General features: G+C 44.8%; 1 protein-coding gene across 2 annotated transcripts in view; it reads right to left on the minus strand.

Moving 5' to 3' along the window:
• The window catches only part of FRRS1L (ferric chelate reductase 1 like), a 386,723-nt gene that overhangs the window by 117,314 nt on the left and 249,804 nt on the right, over nt 1-19,605 (minus strand). For both annotated transcript variants that reach the window (XM_063924908.1, XM_063924907.1), the window contains exon 3: nt 10,328-10,412. In XM_063924908.1, the coding sequence (XP_063780978.1) occupies nt 10,328-10,412 (85 nt within the window). The remainder of the gene's footprint in view (nt 1-10,327; nt 10,413-19,605) is intronic.

Raw genomic sequence — 19,605 nt, forward strand, 5'->3', positions numbered from 1 at the left:
ACCCTCCTATGTAAGTGAGCACTAATTGAATCTGGTAATTACCATTGTGAAATTTCTAACTTCTCCAACTACCCATTCCTTCTTTATGACCATCACCTGATTTTAACTTATTCCTCTCTGCTTCCTCATCTCTACCTCCTAAGGCTTGCATCACTAAGCGTAACATTGAGGCTATCAACAGTACTTCCTTATTCTCCCTGCTTGGCTCCCTTTTTGCCTTGAACAAGCCACTTCTCTATAAAATACCTCCCTTACTTCTGCTCTTGACAATATTTCCCCCCTCGCATATCATCACCTCAACCCCGGCAATCCAAATTAACCAGATATCTGAATTGTTTTTTACTTGGGAGTACAGTGGAGGAAATCATGCTCTAAAGCAGATTTCCTGAATTTCAAATGTATGTACTCATCCGACAGTGCTGTCCTTTCCCTCCCAAAACAGTCATACTTCAAGCACCTCATCTTCTCCCAGTCTTCGAACCCTCTGCATCTCTTTGCCACTGTCAACTCCCTCCTCTGCCCTCTCCCACCTCGACTCCCTTCTTTACTTTCTGCCCTTGACTTTATCATATGCTTCATCTCTAAAATTGACTACATATGCCACAACATCACATCCCAACCTCCAACCTCTCTGACCATTCCTTCTCTATCTCCTTTCATGACTCCACCTCTCACGCACTTTTTCTAACAGTAGGTGTCCCACAAGGTTCTGTTCTTGGACTTCTCTTTTTCTCTATATGTCCTCTTTAGGTGCGCTCATTCGCTATTTTGACTTACAATATCATCTATGCTGATGATACTCAAGTCTAACTTTCCTCTCCTGATCTCTCCCCCTCTCTCCTCACTGTCTCTCTGCTATCTCTTCTTGGATGTCCTAGTGCTTTCTTAAATGTAACATGTCTAAGGCTGAGCTGATCATCTTCCCAACCTCTCGCATAACCTTACCTAGTACAATTTCATTATCTATTAATTGCACCACTATCTCCTTTAGCCCCCAAGTATGCTGTCTTGGAGTTATCTTTGTTTCCTCCTTCTCCTTCAAACTACACACTCAGCAGCTCTCACAATCATGCTACTTCCATCTCAAAAATATTTCCAGGATCAGATGCTTTCACCCTGGATGCCACTAAGACCCTTATAAACTCACTGGTCATCTCCAGATTGGACTACTGTAATGTTCTCCTATCTGGCCTCCCTGACAAATGCCTCTCTCCACTCCATTCTATCCTCAATGCTGCAGCCCGGCTCATCTTCTATTGCAAATGTACTACGTCCACCTCCCCTCTCTTACTAGCTTTACACTGGCTCCCTTTCCCCTCTCAAATCCAATTTAAGCTTCTTCCACTCACTTGCAAAGACCTCACCCATTAGTCTCCCATTAATATATCTGACCATATCACCCTTTAGACTCCACCCACTCTCTTCAGTCCACAAATGCATGCTGCCACTCCTGTCCACTAATCGCTGCCTCCGTTCCAACTAACCAACCACTCCTGCCTCCGATATTCTGGCCGTGGTGCTTCCTACCTCTGGAATTCTCTACCTCTTCCTACCAGACTATTCTCTTCTCTACAAAACTTTAAATGGGCTTTCAAGACCCACTTTTTCATCAAACCCAGTCATCTCTCCTCCTAACCCTCTGTTCCATGCTCACTGTCTATTCCATCTGTATCACCCGTCTGTCTTCCCCTCCCCTTCAGGCAGTAAGCTCTCATGAGTGTGGCCCTTTCCTCTCATGTGCATTTCCTGCTCTTACTTAGACTATCTTCTACTCCATGCTCCCTACAAATGCACCTAACTCTGCCACCCTGATGCTTATCTTGGTGTCATATCCCCTGATACAGAAATGTTTATATACCATGTACTGTACTTGTCCTACATTATCTTTTGCTGAAATCGCAGCAGATATCTTTGACATGATCTGTGGAACCCCTGTAATACTTTCAGGGGACACTTACAGTTTAAGGTATCCTGCTTTTTCAGGTGATTTCCCACATACTGTGTATAATAAATACATAACATGTAACAATATGTTATGTAGAAGACAAAGAGACAGGATCCACTCATAGCTCAGACTGTGCATGGAAGGTAATGAGACTTTACAAGGTACATTTTTAGATGAATTTGGTTGGAAATGGAGAGTTCATGGGGTTAATTAGCCACACAATGTAGAGGATGGAGCTGGGTATGGAGGGAGGAGGGCCCTGTAGACAGACAAAGAAGGGCTGTGGGGAGCAAGAAGGTGGATCAGTCAGAAAAGGTATCATCTCTACCCTGAAACTGCCCACAATAACTGTAGGTGGCGGCCACAGTATGCCCCGTGACCCAGTACTTTAACTGGCGCCTCTCAAATATTTTTTTTTGGGGGGTGAGCTGCCCCCTTGCCCCCCTATTCCAGTGCCTATTAGATGAAGTACGTCACTTTGGGAAAAGTTACTTCAATTTCTTAATGCCTAACATGGTACCCAAGGATGAGTCTCAAGTACTGCATATAGAAAGAAAACCATTCAAGTTGTACCATAAAGTCAGGAAAAAAGTTAGAAGAAAAGGAAGCCACAGAACCTGGAAATTAAGATTTTAATTACCTACCAGTAAATTCTTTTCTCGTAGTCCGTAGAGGTAGCTGGGGTCCACATTAGTACCATGGGGTATAGATGGGTCCACTTGGAGCCATGGGCACTTTAAGAGATTAATAGGGTTTTCTGGCTCCTCCCTCTATGCCCCTCCTACCAGACTCAGTCTAGAAACTGTGCCCGAGGAGACGGACATACTTCGAGAGAAGTAAATTCACAGATAGTGGTGAGATTCACACCAGCTCACATGTACAACAAAAAGAAAGCCGAGCTAACCGACTTGGAATGATTCAGCAACGGCTGAGCTAACAAACTGAACCAAGTAACAATGCAGGAAAATGAAACAATGGGCACACGCCCAGCATTCTCTACAGACTACGAGAAAAGGATTTACCGGTAGGTAATTAAAATCCTATTTTCTCTTACGTCCTAGAGGATGCTGGGGTCCACATTAGTACCATGGGGATGTACCAAAGCTCCCAGTACGGAAGTAAGAGTGCTGAGGTTCCTGTAGAACTGATTGACCAAACTTAAGGTCCTCAGAGGCCAAAGTATCGAACTTGTAGAACTTAGCAAACGTGTTCGAGCCTGACCAAGTAGCTGCTCGGCAAAGCTGTAAAGCCGAGACACCCTGGGCAGCCACCCAGGAAAAACCCACTTTACGAGTAGAGTGGGCCTTAACAGATTTTGGATACGGCAAGCCTGCCGTAGAATAAGCATGCTGGATAGTGAACCTGATCCAGCGAGAAATTGTCTGCTTAGTAGCAGGACACCCAACCTTGTTGGGATCATAAAGGACAGACAGAGCGTCTGACTTCCTGTGATGAGAAGTTCTCTTCATATATATTTTCAAAGCCCTCACAACATCCATGGACTTTGAGGTAATTGAGGAGTCAGTAGCCAGTGGCCACTAGCACCACAATAGGTTGATTGATATGAAAGACTGACACAACCTTTGGAAGAAATTGCTGATGCGTTCTGAGCTCAGCTCTATCCTCATGGAAAATCAAATAGGGGCTCTTGCATGACAATGCTCCCAATTCCGACAGACGTCGAGCAGACGCCAATGCCAACAGAGTGACTGCCTTCCAAGTAAGAAACTTGATGTCGACGTCCTGTAAAGGCTCGAACCAATCCGATTGCAGGAACTGCAGTACCACATTAATATCCCAAGGTACCGTAGGAGGCACAAAGGGTGTTGAATATGCAGAACCCCTTTCAAGAATGTCTTAACCTCAGGAAGAGCCGCCAATTGTTTCTTGAAGAAAATGGACAAGGCCGAAATCTGGACCTTTATGGAGCCCAAGCGTAGGCCTACATCCACACCTGCTTGCAGAAAGAGGAGAAACTGTCTAAGTTGAAACTCCACCGCAGGAAACTTCTTGGATTCACACCAAGACACATACTTTTTCAAAATCCGATGGTAATGTTTTGACATTACTTCCTTCCTACAGGGAATACAGGCGTACAGGCGTATACAGGTGTATCAGGGTAGGAATGACCTTTTTCAGAATGCCCTTCCAAGCTAAGATCTGGTGTTCAACCTCCATGCCGTCAAACATAGCCGCGGTAAGTCTTATAGGCGAACGGCCCATGTTGGAGAAGGTCCTCGTGAAGAGGAAGAGGCCTCGGATCCTCCAGCAGTAATTCCAGAAGATCCGCGTACCACCCCATCTTGGCCAGTCCAGAGCAATGAGGATAGCCTGAACTCTTGTTCTATTTATGAGCTTGAGAATCTCTGGGCTGAGCGGAGGTGGAGGGAACACATACACCGACTGGAACGTCCACGGAGTGACTAGTGCATCCACCGCCACTGCGTGCGGGTCTCTCGACCTGGAACAGTATCTCCGAAGCTTCTTGATGAGGTGGGAGGCCATCATGTCTATCTGAGGTACACCCCATCGGCTTGACACTTCTGCGAACACCTCCGGGTGGAGCCCTATTCTCCTGGATGGAGATCGTGTCTGCTTAGGAAGTCCGCTTCCCAGTTGTCCACTCCTGGAATGAAGATTGCTGACAGCGCCACCATGTGCCTTTCTGCCCAGAGGATTCTTGTTACCTCTGACATCACAGCTCTGCTCTTTGTTCCGCCCTGTCTGTTTATGTAGGACACCGCTGTGACATTGTCCGACTGAACCTGAATGGCCTGATTTTGCCAGAGATGTGCTGCTTGTAGAAGGCCATTGTAAGTAGCCCTCAGTTCCAGAACGTTTATTGGAAGGAGAGATTCCTGACTGGACCACCTTCCTTGGACGTTTTCCCCTTGGGTGACTGCTCCCCAACCTCTGAGACTTTAAGCCGTGGTTAGAAGGATCCAACACAGAATCCCGAACCTGGTACCTTTGAGTAGGTGAGAAGTTTGTAGCCACCAGAGGATCAAAATTCTGGCTTTTGGCGACAGGCGTATCCGCTGGTGCATGGGAAGTTGTGATCCCGACCATTTGTCCAGGAGATCCAGTTGGAAGAACCTCGCATGGAATCTTCCGTACTGAAGAGCCTCGTAGGAGGCAACCATCTTCCCCAGAAGGCGGATGCACTGATGAACCGATACCCTGGACAGCTTCAGAAGTTCCCGAACCATTGATCGGATCACCAACGCCTTCTCCACTGGTAGAAACACCTTCTGCACTTCCGTATCGAGTATCATCACCAGGAAGGGCAGTCTCCGTGTTGGCTCCAAATGTGACTTTGGAAGAGTCAGGATCCACCCATGATCCTGGAGTAGTCGAGTTGATAGAGCAATACTTCTCCTTGGATGATACTTTTATCAGCAGATCATCCAAATATGGAATTATGTTCACACCCTGTTTTCGGAGGAGTAGCATCATCACCGCCATGACCTTGGTGAATACCCTCGGTGCTGTGGAGCGGCCAAATGGCAGTGCTTGGAACTTATAGTGACAGTCCAGCAGTGCAAATCTGAGATAAGCATGGTGAGGTAGCCAAATCGGAATGTGAAGGTATGCATCCTTGATATCCAGGGATACCAGGAATTGTCCCTCCTCCAGACCTGAGATCTTCGCTCTCAGAGACTTCATCTTGAATTTGAATTCCCTCTAGTAGGGGTTTAATGACTTTAGGTTTAATATCAGCCTTACCAAACTGTCCGGTTTCGGTACCACAAACAGGTTTGAGTAATAACCCTTGTGTTGTAGGTGGAGTGGAACAGGAACAATGACATTTGTTTGAACCAATTTTTGAATTTCTTCCTGTAGGATAGTGCTGTCTGTTAGTGAAACTGGTAAGCATGATTTGATAATCTGTGAGGTGGGAGTTCTTGAAATTCCAGTCTGTATCCCTGGGCCACAATATCCTTTACCCAGGGGTCTAGGCATGATGACCCCCAAACATGACTGAAAGCTTATAGCCTCGCTCCCACTTGCCCCACCTCCAGGCTGGGAGGTCCACCATCATGCTGAAGATTTTGAGGAAGCAGGACCTGGTTTCTATTCCTGGGAACCTGATTGCGCAGGTTTTCTGGACTTTCCCTGACCTCCTCTAAAGAAAGTGGGAGGGGGTTTGGATTTTTTAATTTTCCGGTCCGAAAGGACTGCAGTGTAGGTGAAGGATAAGATTTCCTAGCCAGTGGTGCTGCTGAGGGAAGAAAGGTTGACTTACCCGCAATTGCCGTGGAGATCCATGCATCCAATGCATCCCCAAACAGAGCCTGACCTGTGAAGGGTAGGTTCTCCACACTTCTCTTGGATTCCGCATCCGCAGTCCATTGGTGTAGCCAGAGTCCTCTGCGCGTCGAGGCCGCCATAGAAGTAGCCCGTGCATACAGCATGCCAAGGTCCTTCATGGCCTCCACCATGAACCTTGCAGAATACTGTATGTGACGTAAGAATAAATCAATGTCACTTCTATCCATAGTATCTAAGTCCTTTAGCAATGTGCCTGACCACTTTACTATGGCTTTAGAAATCCACGCACAAGCAATAGTGGGCCTTAAAGCAACGCTATTAGCTGTGTATAGTGATTTGAGTGTAGTCTCAATCTTGCGGTCAGCCTTTTCTTTTAAAGCTTTTGAAACAGGAACAGGTAAAACCACCTTTTTTGACAACCTAGATACAGATGCGTCAACTATAGAGGGGTTTTCCCACTTTTTCTATCCTCTTCAGCAAAAGGGAAAGCAATGAGAACCCTTTTTGGGATCTGAAATTTTTTTCTCTGGGTTTTCCAAGGATTTTTCAAACAAAGAGTTTAACTCCTTGGAAGCCGGAAAGGAAAGCAAGAATTTCTTACTTTCTGTACAATAAGATTCCTCCACCTGTTCAGGTTCGTTCTCAGTAATGTGTAAAACATACCTAATGGCTTCAATCATTAGTTGCACCCCTTTTGCAAGGGATGCATTCCCCCCCCTGCATATCTCCATCACCGTCCCCTATATCAGAGTCGGTATCAGTGTCAGCTTGCATTATCTGGGCAAGTGTACGCTTTTGTCGGTATGCAGGTGGGTTTTTTGATGTAGTAGTGGGGGCCAAATACTGCATACCCTCCACAGTCTTCCTCAAAAACTGCGTCTCTTTCTCACATCCTTGTTGAAATCTGGGATATCATGCCCCTTAAAGAATCCACCCATGCGGGTTCGGATTCAGAAGACTGAGACGGTATATTGCAGTCCTGAGCACATGGAATAGACTCCTCAGAAGAAGATAAACACTCTGCAGCACAGGACACAGAGTCCTTAGACATGGTAATGTGGGATATACACACACACACACACACACACACACACACACACACACACACAAGCACGCGCACACACACACACACACGAAAATGTCAGATACAGTTTCCCCCAGAGTACCTTCAGAGAGTCACAGAGTCTAAGGAGCCAGCTACACAGCGCCCCAGTGAGCAGTGATTATGATAAAAGCCCGGTGCTGACTAATCAATCTTAATAGGTTGATTAGTACTAACAATACGCTCCCACCATGTCTATAACACCCTGGTACCGCAGAGGATAACTGGAGTTATGTGGAGGGTCAGCGCTCCCTGTCAGCGTCTTCCTTCTATGTCTGCAGGGAGGAAAATGGCGCTGGTGAATGCTGGGTCCGCTCTGAGGAGAAGCCCCGCCCCCTGTAATGGCGCACTGCTTCCGGCAGAAATTTGATTATATTGGCCGGAGGTATACTGTGCTAACAGCGGGATTAGTGTAGGGTGATCAGGCTGGCCCAGGACGCCCCTCCAAGCGCCTACACTGAGTGTTGCTGAGTCTTCATGGAGCGTAGCCTGTCAGAGCTGTGCTCCCACCCTTGTGCCGCCATACCCGCCGGCGACCCACTAACTGGGACACAGGCGCTGTACTCACCACTCTTCTATCTTCTGGTTCTGTTAGGGGTGGTGGCCGTGCTGCGGGAATGAGCGGTCGCCTCGTGGGCTTGCGATCATCAACCTAAGGATCTCAGTGTCCTGTCAGCGGAGATAGTAAACCATTAACTTCAAGAGTTGGTTCCTACTCCCCCCCCCTATGTCCCACGAAGCAGGAAAGCTGTTGCCAGCAGCTTTCCTGTAACCTAATTCTCTAATAAAATAAAAAAACAAAGAAAACTCCTAAGAGCTCCCCTAGCTGTGACCGCCTCCTCCGGGCACATTTTCTAAACTGAGTCTGGTAGGAGGGGCATAGAGGGAGGAGCCAGCCCACACTATTAATCTCTTAAAGTGCCCATGGCTCCTAGTGGACCCGTCTATACCCCATGGTATTAATGTGGACCCCAACATCCTCTAGGACGTAAGAGAAAAGGAGGACACCAGAAATCACAAGAGCCCAGATGATCTTGGATGCAGTGGATGGCTCTCATGAGCAGTGGTGCAAGTATGCGAGTACGTTCGGGTACGGAGTACCCTTAAGAATTTGGCAGCTGGTACGCAGTACTACCTGCTACACACTCTGCAACCGTGACTGCCCTTACCACAATTATAATGCGCCACAAAGCAACAACACCATGGTACTTGGCAGTATGACGGTGCCTCCCACTTTGTCAGGGTTACTGGGAGCGCTATGGTGTTGTCATGATGTCACATTACGCTTCCTCCTTTGACGCCCATGGCTGGCACGAAGAGAGGAGCCTGGGTGTACTTTCCCTTGCTTGGTGCAGCAGAGCAGCTGTTTCCCTTCACTTAGCACAGTGGCTTTTGTTCTTCACAGGCTGGGCATGTCTCTGGCTTCACTGTGTGGGGTAATTCATTTCTATTGTAATGTGGACACTACTATACAGTATATGTCTATTATTATGGGGGCATTACTATACAGGTATATTTATTTTGTAATGTGGACACTACTATATATGTCTATTATTATGGGGGCATTACTATATATTTCTTTTGTAATGTGGACACTACTATATATGTCTATTATTATAAGGCATTACTATATATTTAAATTGTAATGTGGACACTACTATATATGTCTATTATTATGGGGGGATTTCTATATATTTCTACTGTAATGTGGACAGTAATATATATGTCTATTATTATGGGGGCATTACTATATATTTCTTTTGTAATGTGGACACTACTATATATGTCTATTATTATAAGGCATTACTATATATTTAAATTGTAATGTGGACACTACTATATATGTCTATTATTATGGGGGGATTTCTATATATTTCTACTGTAATGTGGACAGTAATATATATGTCTATTATTATGGGGGCATTACTATATATTTCTTTTGTAATGTGGACACTACTATATATGTCTATTATTATAAGGCATTACTATATATTTAAATTGTAATGTGGACACTACTATATATGTCTATTATTATGGGGGCATTTCTATATATTTCTACTGTAATGTGGACAGTAATATATATGTCTATTATTATGGGGGCATTACTATATATTTCTATTGTAATGTGGACACTACTATATATGTCTATTAGATAAATTCCTAATGGATAGGGATATCCAGGGTTATAGTGCATAGTCACGCATTATAGTTACTACAAAAAGGGATAAAATGCAATGGCTGACATCAACATCAGTCAAAAATTTTAGACAAATCATCATGCATAGGAGACCAAGAATAGGTTGAACTCGATGGACAATTGTCTTTTTTCAACCTCAGATACTATGTAACTATGTAACTATATTATTATGGCGCATTACTGTATATTTCTATTGTAATGTGGACACTACTATATATTTCTGTTATTCCGGGGGCACTACTACAGTATATTTTCCTTTTATAATGGAGGCATTACTACATATTGTTATTAAATTGGGGGCATTACTATATATATTTATTATACTGGGGGCATTACTAAATATTTCTATTATACTGGGGGTATCACTATATATTTCTATTATACTGGAGGCAGTACTATATATTTCTAGCCTTGCCTCCAGAGTGCAAAGAAAAGGGGCTTTGTCGTGTGGCCAGCCTGCTAGTATCATGTAGCCACTCCCACTAGTGACATGTGGCCACGTCCCCTCACAACACATGGCCACGCCCATTTTCCAGCATCAGTACCACTAAAAAAATATTTTTACTTGTACCACTGCTCATGAGAAAAGTGAAGAGGGACTTCGCCATGAGAATGCCTCATCCCATATTCCAATGCACAGCACTGCCATTTGATATAATACATAAAGGTTTATATTATAGTGCATAATATGGAGAACATAAAAATGAATTGTCTTACTGTTGCAGATTGTAATAGCATATGATTTAGCTTTATCCTTCTTGTTTCTTTTCAATCTATTAATAAAGCAATATAAGAGTACCAGCATACTGACCTAAAGCATCCTTTAGTTTTGCCACAATCGTCTACACGTATCCTTGCAAATGGATCCACTGGAGGAGCTGTGGGGAAAGGATACCCTGCAAAATAAAATTAATTGTACATTTATATTGTCCATAATAAAGGCTTTTATGAGAGTTGAGCAGTGCCTCTAACAATTTCTAATTGCACTTAGAGTATACACATAGCCACAAACAATCATGGTAGAATTATATAAAAACTGTGCATTGTTGCTGAAAACAGTGCTGTAACAAAAAGCAACCTAACAATCTACAGTATAACTATTGTTTTAATTCTGCATTATGGATATTAAGAATGAGTGGCACTGTATCACCAGGGGTCTTTTTTGCTTAAAAGGGAATACTTAATTAGATATAATACATAATACATTGGGGTGAGAACAGTGTGCCTGGCATTTTGAAAATAAAGTTTATGTCTGGTTGGCATACCTTCTTTCCTAATACTGTATTATGTTCTTTTGAAATGTATGTGTGTTAAAAGCGTGTTGTTTTTATTATTCATTATTATCGCCAGGTGGGTTCAATTGGGTGCTACTAGGTTCTCCAATATATTCCCTAAGATAGCTAATTTTATCTTTGTTTATTAGGACACTGAGTCACCCAAAGGGACTACTTAAAAGTTGCAGCAATTGCTGGCTAAGGACCTAATTCAGGTTGGATCGCAAAACGTGATCCAACCTCAATAATTACGTTCGCCCTGTGGGTGCATGCGCAGGTCCTGGCCTGCGCCATATTTACTGCGGGTGCCACGCAGTATTTGCGAATGCCTCTGCCTGAATGACAGGCAGAGGTGTTTGCAGGGCGGAGCATTGTGGGGATGGCGGCTTACAAACGGGGGCATGGTGGCGGCATTATCGGGGCGGCTGTGTGACGTCACACACAGCCACTTCGATCAAAAAGATGGTAGAGTGCTTACAAAAGGGGTCGTGGCAGCGGCTTTATCGGGCAGCAGTGTGACGTCACACATCCATAATTTCTGCGACAGTGCATTAATTGCGGTGCGATCGTAATTAGTGCGTGGTCGCAGATGAACGGCAGCGGGTAGCATGCTGGGCAGCCTTGCCCTACAATGGGCAACCCCCAGCATGCATGAATGAGGTCCTAAAGACTTTCCTCCGCTAGAAGTCAGACATGTGCCTTTCACCCATTGGGTTAATTCTGAGATGTGACATGGGTTTAAGTGGATTATCATTTGTAGCCGGACAAGTGTAGCCTTACAAGTGGTTGCCTTTTGTTCTTTACACATCTGAGATAGAACAAATGGAGCTGATTTCCGTATGATACCTGCTTTAACTTAAGGACTTGAGGGGGAAACTCTGTTAGATAGCTACTCAATAAAATGGGGAATTTCTATATAGGCCAAACCCCACAAAAGCCTCACCACCGCAAGACGTTGGCCGAGCATTACAGAAAGAGCCCAGCAAACCAGACCAGTCAGTTCTGAGTAGCAGCTCCTGTTGGACAATCTCAGATCATTCTAAAGATCAGGGGCCAAACGTAATAAAGTGAGAGTTTCAAAAAGTGAGATTTGTTAACGTTTTGCAGTTTTTTTTTAAAGTGCCAATAATTTACACAGCTAGATCAACCAGGTTTTGCAGTGTAAATGATTGCCACTTTTTTTTTTTTTAAACTTAAAAACCTTACCAAATCTCTCACTTTCTGAAACTCTCACTCTATTACATTTGGCCTATAGCTGCTAAGCATCTGTGGACCCTGCTACGTTATGAGGAGTGTATGTTGTTGTTTACTGGGTGATACAGTCCTCCAGAGAAGTATAACTATAGTGCCTACAAAGTAGGATAGTCTGGTAGGATCTCTATATGGTGAACCAGCCTCAGTTACTTATGTAGGTATATTCTATTTATGATATAAAATAAAGTTGCATTTGCATTTTTCCACTTGTTTTAGCATAAGTGATTCCAACTGACAGAGATATCAAGTATACTCATCTGAAGCATTAAGCTGACTTTGGGGCCAATTCAGTAAGGTTAGCAAATTCTGCTAATCATCTTAATTTGCTAACCATTAGCAAGCATGCTGGGGGCTGCCCAGCATGCTGACCGGTGCCTCCCCCCCTGCTTCAAGTAGAAATTGCGAACAGCACGCAACTTCTGCTTGTTAGCAGAAATTAAGAATTACTTCTGCCAGCGCAGCTTAGCTGCGGCCGCAGGAGTCCCACCGCTATTTTTGCTGTCGCACGTACCAGCCCACCGTTTGGGATGGCACGCCCCCGGAACGCTCCGTTTCCACCCAGAAAATGGAGCGTTGCCGCCCCCCCTCCCGACCCGTGACCACCTCTTCCTAATTGACAGGCAGAGGCGATCGTATTTTCTGCGGCTCCCCGCAGAAAATGCAGGCGCATGCGCGGTAGGGCCTGCTGCACATGCGCCAGTGGCGCCTCAGCAAAATTCCGTACGAATCGCTACTTGCGATTCATACTGAATTTCCCCTTTATCAGACCAGCTAGGCTGGACTGACAGGGTTTCCTCATACACATTCCAGCACAAAGAAAATAGCCATTACAAAGCATTCTTTATTAATGGGTAAGGAGTAAAAGGAAAGATCATAGAGGTCAACATGCATAATGACAGAGTTACTCTGTCATTATGCATTTTGACCTCTATGGGATATATTCAATTGTAGTCGAAAGCTGCCGTCAGTTGAAAAGACAGCAGTTTTTTACTTTTTTAGGTCGGAAAGGGGTTCCGATCTATTCAATCTAACCCCAAATTATTCGGCAAGTCGAGGAATTCAACTTGTCGAAAAGCACGTGGATCGGCGGAATAGCTGCCGATCCACGTGCTTGTGTCCTTTTCGACCATCTCAATTCGACTTTAAAAAAAGTGGGATGCGGGAGTACAGACCGGGAGAGTCACTGGCAGCCAGATGGGGAGAGCAGCGCCGGAGGATGTCACAGCCGCCGCTCACAGCAGCGTCCACCCGGCTCCAGCAAGTGAGACCTTGCTTGCTGGAGCCAGGTGGACGCTGGATCCAACTTCAATTGAATATACCCCTATGAGTCTAGTAAGTATTTAACAGCGTGCTATTTCTCACTGCATAATATTAAAAAAGTACTAGATTGTACTAGAGGTCAGATATTATATATTATTATGGTCAGATAATTACTAGAGGTCAGATATTATTATGGTCAGATAATTACATTTTGTATAATCGTTTATTGTATGATAGAGAATGTTATACTGACACTATTTATCAATCAAATAACACTGCTCTGTCTGCCTCGGCAAAAAAACACCTGCTCTGCGATGATAGTTTCCAATTCACTGCCATCCTAAAACTGCCAGCGAAATGAAGGAATGATATGTACATGCACAATTAACGGTATCCAGATGCTAGGTTGACATGGATAAGATTTACCACTAATGGTCGACAAGAATTATGTCGACATGGTCAAAAGCTCAACATGGACACAAGGTTTACACTATCAATGTTCAATACAGGAAAAGATGGACTTGAATTTTTTACAATTTTTTTTTTCATTTTTGACTTTTTTTTCATACTGTACGATTTATGTGGGCTAGAATTGGGAAGAGTAACCGAGCAAAGCGAGCCATGCTAGCTGGGGTTCCCGGTCAATTACAGAGTAAACTAATACAAAAACAAAAATAAAAAAAATCTTGTTGACCTTTTCCCAGTCAATCTTTTCCAAGTCAACCTTTTTGTCATGTTAACCTTTTTCGGGTGCTGACATTGTGCTTGTCGAACTTTTGGAATCGACATAGACACTGTTGCACTGTTGACCTCGACTTAGATAGGTATACCCGCAATTAAGGCCTCCACATGGGCATAGTTATTTAACCCAGTAGTGAACTAACAAAGCCTCTTCAAGGTTGTCCACTGCTGAGTAAAGGTAACATCATCCTTTTCACCACTTGGCGAACTGATTAAGGCTGATAGTGTAGGAAGCTTTCGCAGTATAGCAGCCATATATGTTAATTCAAACTTTTTCACATTGATTAAGATACTTACTATTAACCAAATCAAATATGTTGATGTAACCTTAAATGTTACACAGATATTCTATTCAGAAGTTATTTACTCAGATATTATATTGAATGCATGAATTGTTCAAGGCTGAACTGAACACAAGATATATTCAAGGCCAGACAGGCAGATGGCCAACCCAAGGACGAGATGTCTGAACATCCAGAACAGAGAGCCCCTGACCATATGACCATGATAAAGACTATCTTGTCTATATGCCCGGGAGGCTGATAAGCGGGAAGCCATAAACCATATTCAAGAATGCTTAAATTGCTGATTATAATCTAATATGACATTTGATGTATTGCATGTTCCAAGATATACATGGTATAATAGGATTTTAATTACCTACCGGTAAATCCTTTTCTCGTAGTCCATAGAGGACACTGGGGTCCACATTAGTACCATGAGGCTATAGACGGGTCCACTAGGAGCCTTGGACACTTTAAGAAATCAATAGTGTGCACTGGCTCCTCCCTCTATGCCCCTCCTACCATACTCAGTATAGGAAACTGTGTCCGAGGAGACGGACATAGTTTGAGAGAAGGACATAAAAGGATAGTGGTGAGATTCCGAACCAACACACACAACTAGAGGAAAGCCAAGCTAACCCAACATTAAACCAGGAACAGCAACAGCTGAACCAACAATACTTACCCAAGTAACAGTGCAGGAAGAAATGAAGCACTGGGCGGGCGCCCAGTATCCTCTGCGGACTAATTGAAAAGTATTTATTGGTAGCAGAGCTGTAAAGCCGAGACCCCCCGGGCAGCCTCCCAGGAAGAACCCACCAATCTAGTAGAGTTGGCCTGTACTTCAGCAACCGGCAATCCTGCTGTAGAATAAGCTTGCTGGATAGTAAGCCTGATCCAGCGAGCAATAGACTGCTTTGAAGCAGGACACCCATATTTCTTGGGATCATAGAGAACAAACAGCGAATCAGATTTTCTGTGACGAGCTGTCCGCTTCACATAGATCTTCAAAGCCCTCACAACATCCAAGGACTTTGAGGTAGCAGAGGTGTCAGTAAGCACCGGAACCACAATAGGTTGGTTGATATGAAACGTAGACACCACCTTAGGAAGAAACTGCTGACGAGTTGAGCTCTATCCTCATGAAAAATCCGACACACGCCTTGCTGAAGCCAAGGCCAACAGTTTGACGGTCTTCCACGTAAGAAACTTTACGTCCACCTCCTGTAAAGGTTCAAACCATTCAGACTGTAGGAACTGCAACACCACGTTGAGATCCCAAGGCATGTAGGAGGCACAAAGGGCGGTAGGATGTGCAGAACCCCTTTCAAAAATGTCTGAACCTCAGGGAGGGAAGCCAATTGTTTCTGGAAGAAAATGGAAAAAGCAGAAATCTGGACTTTTTAGGAACCCAAACGTAGGCCCACATCCACACCTGACTGCAGAAAAAGGTGAAAACGTCCCAGTTGAAATTCCACTGCAGGGAATTTCCTGTTTTCACACCAAGAGACGTATTTTTTCCAAATATGGTGTTAATGTTTAGACGTTACCCCTTTTCTAGGTTGGAATAACCCTGTCCGGGATCCCTTTCCGGGCTATAATTTGACGCTCAACATCCATGCCGTCAAATGTAGCCGTGGTAAGTATTGATAGATGAACGGCCCCTGATGCAGAAGATCCTCGCAAAGAGGCAGAGGCCACGGGTGCTCTAGGATGCATTGTGAGCCTCTAGGAGCATCTCCAGAAGATCCACGTACCAGGCCCTTCTTGGCCAGTCCGGAGCAATGAGAATTGCTTGAACCTTTTCATCGTTCTGGCAATTCTAATTACGTTTCTTCAACCTCAGTATATCAGTGCCTATCGCAGTCTCCTGTCAATCATCTACTGGGCAGTACTTGTTTGTTCTTCATTACAGCGGTTAGCTGTGGCATGGACTTTTCAACTCCGGAATTTAGCAAGGACTTTTAGTCATCTTGTTCTGCATAGCCACAGTTTCAAATACCTTCTGCATTATTCTCAGGAACTGTACTGCATTTCTCTCTGCACTTCATTGTTGAAGATATCATATTGCCAAGTTACATACTGTGTATTCAATAAACTGACTTTTATATTTTACTCCGTTGTTGTGGTCACACCTTCGGATTGATGGCGTTCAACATCCTGTATGTCTAAGAACCTAATCCTACCTCCTCGGTTCACTTTCACACTAGCCCCTACAACTGAGACTTCCCTAAGTCAGCCTCAGCCCTCAGTTGTGACACTACCTCAATAAAAATGGAAGGAAGAGATACTTGGGTACACGTTTCCCAGTGCAAAACTTTGACAGTAACTCTCCAACCAGGAGAATGAAGTTGCATACCCTTTGCCTATTGTTAGGGGTAATCTCCATGGTTGGAACCTTAAATACAGTCGGTCTGGTTTACTAAAAGGGAGTGTCATGATAGGACAACCGGTAAAGGATAACCAGATTTCCGCTGGTGGAGTTTTGATTACCAATGGTGGGACTACAATAATCTAACCACACAACTCTCAGTTTGTTTTTATTTTAATAAAAAAGGAGGAGCTCTCACTTATGGAAAACCAAAAAACATGTCAGAACAAGAGACAAAAAAGGTGGAGGGCATGTTAAGCTCTTAAGATTATTATAAATGAAGGAAAAATAGGAATTTAATACCTACCGGTAATTCCTTTTCTCCTAGTCCGCAGTGGATACTGGGGTCTTGTACTTTAGTACCATGTGGTATAGATCGGGTCCACTGGAGCCTGGCACTTTAAAAACTTTAGTGTGTGTATGTGTGTGCTGGCTCCTCCCCTCTATGCCCCTCCCACCAGACTCAGACTAGGAAAACTGTGCCTGAGGAGACGGACATAACATGAGAGAAGAAACAATATAACAGCGGTGAGGCAACAAGCCAACACACAACCATAAACGAGAGGAGGGCACTAACCAAAAAAGAGGATAGCAACACCAACCTAATCAGGATAGCACAGCTAACCCAACAACGTAACTGGACCGCAATGCCGGAACAACTAAATACTTACACAGGTAAGCAGGAATGAAGCACTGAGACAGGTGCCCAGTATCCATTATGGACTAGGAGAAAAGGAATTACCGGTAGGTATTAAATTCCTATTTTCTCTTACATCCTAGTGGATACTGGGGTCTTGTACTTTGGTACTATGGGGAAGTCCCAAAGCTCCCAAACGGGTGGGAGAGTGCTGAGACTCCTATAAAACCGCCTGACCAAACTGAAGGTCATCCTTGGCCAAGGTGTCGAACCTATAGAATTTAACAAATGTGTTCAAACCAGACCAAGTAGAAGCTCAGCACAACTGTAGGGCTGAAACTCCCCAGGCAGCTGCCCAGGAAGATCCCACCGACCTCGTCAAGTGGGCCTGAATAGACGTCGGCAACGGCAGATCCGCCGAAGTATAGGCCTGTTGAATGGTTAACCTGAGCCAGTGATTGCTTAGAAGCCAGCCGACCAATCTTGGAAGCATCATAAAGGACAAACAGCGAGTCAGATTTCCTATGATAGGCTGTCCGTTTGACATAAATCCTCACAGCCCTGACCACATTGAAGGCCTCAGGACCAACGGAAGCATCAGACAACACTGGAACCACAATAGGTTGATTCACATGAAAGGCTGACATCACTTTAGGCAAAAACTGAGGACGGGTCCTCAGTTCTGCCCTGTCTTCATGAAGTATCAAATTAGGGATCTTACAGGAGAAGGCCCCCAATACAGACACACGTCTGGCAGACGCCAATGCTAATAACATTACTGTCTTCCAGGAGAGAAATTTTAACTCCACCCTATGTAAGGGTTCAAACCAGTCCAATTGGAGAAAGGACAGAACCACATTGAGGTCCCACGGAGCCGTGGGAGGTACAAAGGGCGGTTGCAAATGAAGAACTTCTTCCTGGAAAGTTTGAACTTCAGGCAACACAGCAAGTTGTTTATGACCGTAAGCCCATATCCACTCCTGCTTACAGGAAAAGTAGAAAACGACCGATTTTAAAATCCACAGGAGACACCTTTCTATTTTTACACCAGGAAACATACTTTTTCAAGATACGATAATAATGTTTTGATATCACCATCTTCCTGGCTTGGACCATGGAGGAAATAACCCGGGAGGGAAGACCTTTCCTTGCTAGAATCTCACTCTCAACTTCCAAGCCGCTAAATGTTGCTGCTGTATGTCTGGATAGATGAACGAACCTTGCTGAAGATCCTTTTGGAGCGGCAGAGGCCGGGGATCCTCCAGAGCCATGGCTAGGAGGACCGAGTAACACGCCCGTCAAGGCCTGTCATGGTCCGGCGGGAGACTGTGCAGAGGAGCCGACTCTTACCTGTCCGATCCCTTTGGAGAGGTACAGCTGGCGGAGGTGCGGGCTGATGGCGTTGGGCAAGGTGTGCTGGGAGGACAGGCAGGGGCACTGGTTGGCAGCTCAGCAGACTGGCAGCATGTTCCTCCGGCAGGGGTTAGCAGTGCTGCTGTGGAGCCAGGGCTTCTGTGAACAGGCTGGGCTGTGTTCCCGGTGGGCATCTTGGATGTGGGCAAAAAACCTGTCTTGCCCACACTTCACCAATTTATCACTTCCCTGTGGGTAATTAGCTCTGAGCAGCTGCTATAAGACAGGAAGGCCTGGAGGAGGGAATTTGCCAGTGCAACGTCTTTCACAGTATCTGTGAAGCTAGTTCTCTGTGCTCCCGCAGCATCTCTAGTGTCAGGTTCTTGTTACAGCAAATTACCCAAGCCTCCTGATATAGCCTTATGCAGACTGCCGACTCTGTTCCCGTGTCCTACCCAGCTACCTGTTCTGGACGCCGCAGTAACCAGCCTTTGGAATTTCTCCATAAAGTACTGGGTCACGGTTACGGTATCCTCAGCCACCTGCTAACCTACAGTAGTATCTCTACTCAACTGTCTTTGACGAACTCTGTTAAACTATTCCAAGTAATAAATGCGCAAGACCTTCATCCATCCCGCTCGTTTGTTATTCAGAGATCCAAGTGCACCAGAATCATCTTCCCCAAATCCGGATCCACAAGAATCCTCAGACGTGACAAGGCCAATCCGGGGCAATTAGAATTGCCAGAACGCTTTCCCTTTTTAGTGTTTTCAGAACTCTTGGGATTAGCAGTATGGGGGGGGAACAGGTACACAAACTGGTACGGCCAAGGCGTTGCGAGTGCGTCCACTGCTACAGCCTGCGGATCCCTCATTCTGGAACAGTAATGGTATAGCTTCTTGTTGAGACGAGAAG

Source organism: Pseudophryne corroboree, chromosome 5 (assembly GCF_028390025.1).
Source record: "Pseudophryne corroboree isolate aPseCor3 chromosome 5, aPseCor3.hap2, whole genome shotgun sequence".
NCBI classification, from domain to species: domain Eukaryota; kingdom Metazoa; phylum Chordata; class Amphibia; order Anura; family Myobatrachidae; genus Pseudophryne; species Pseudophryne corroboree.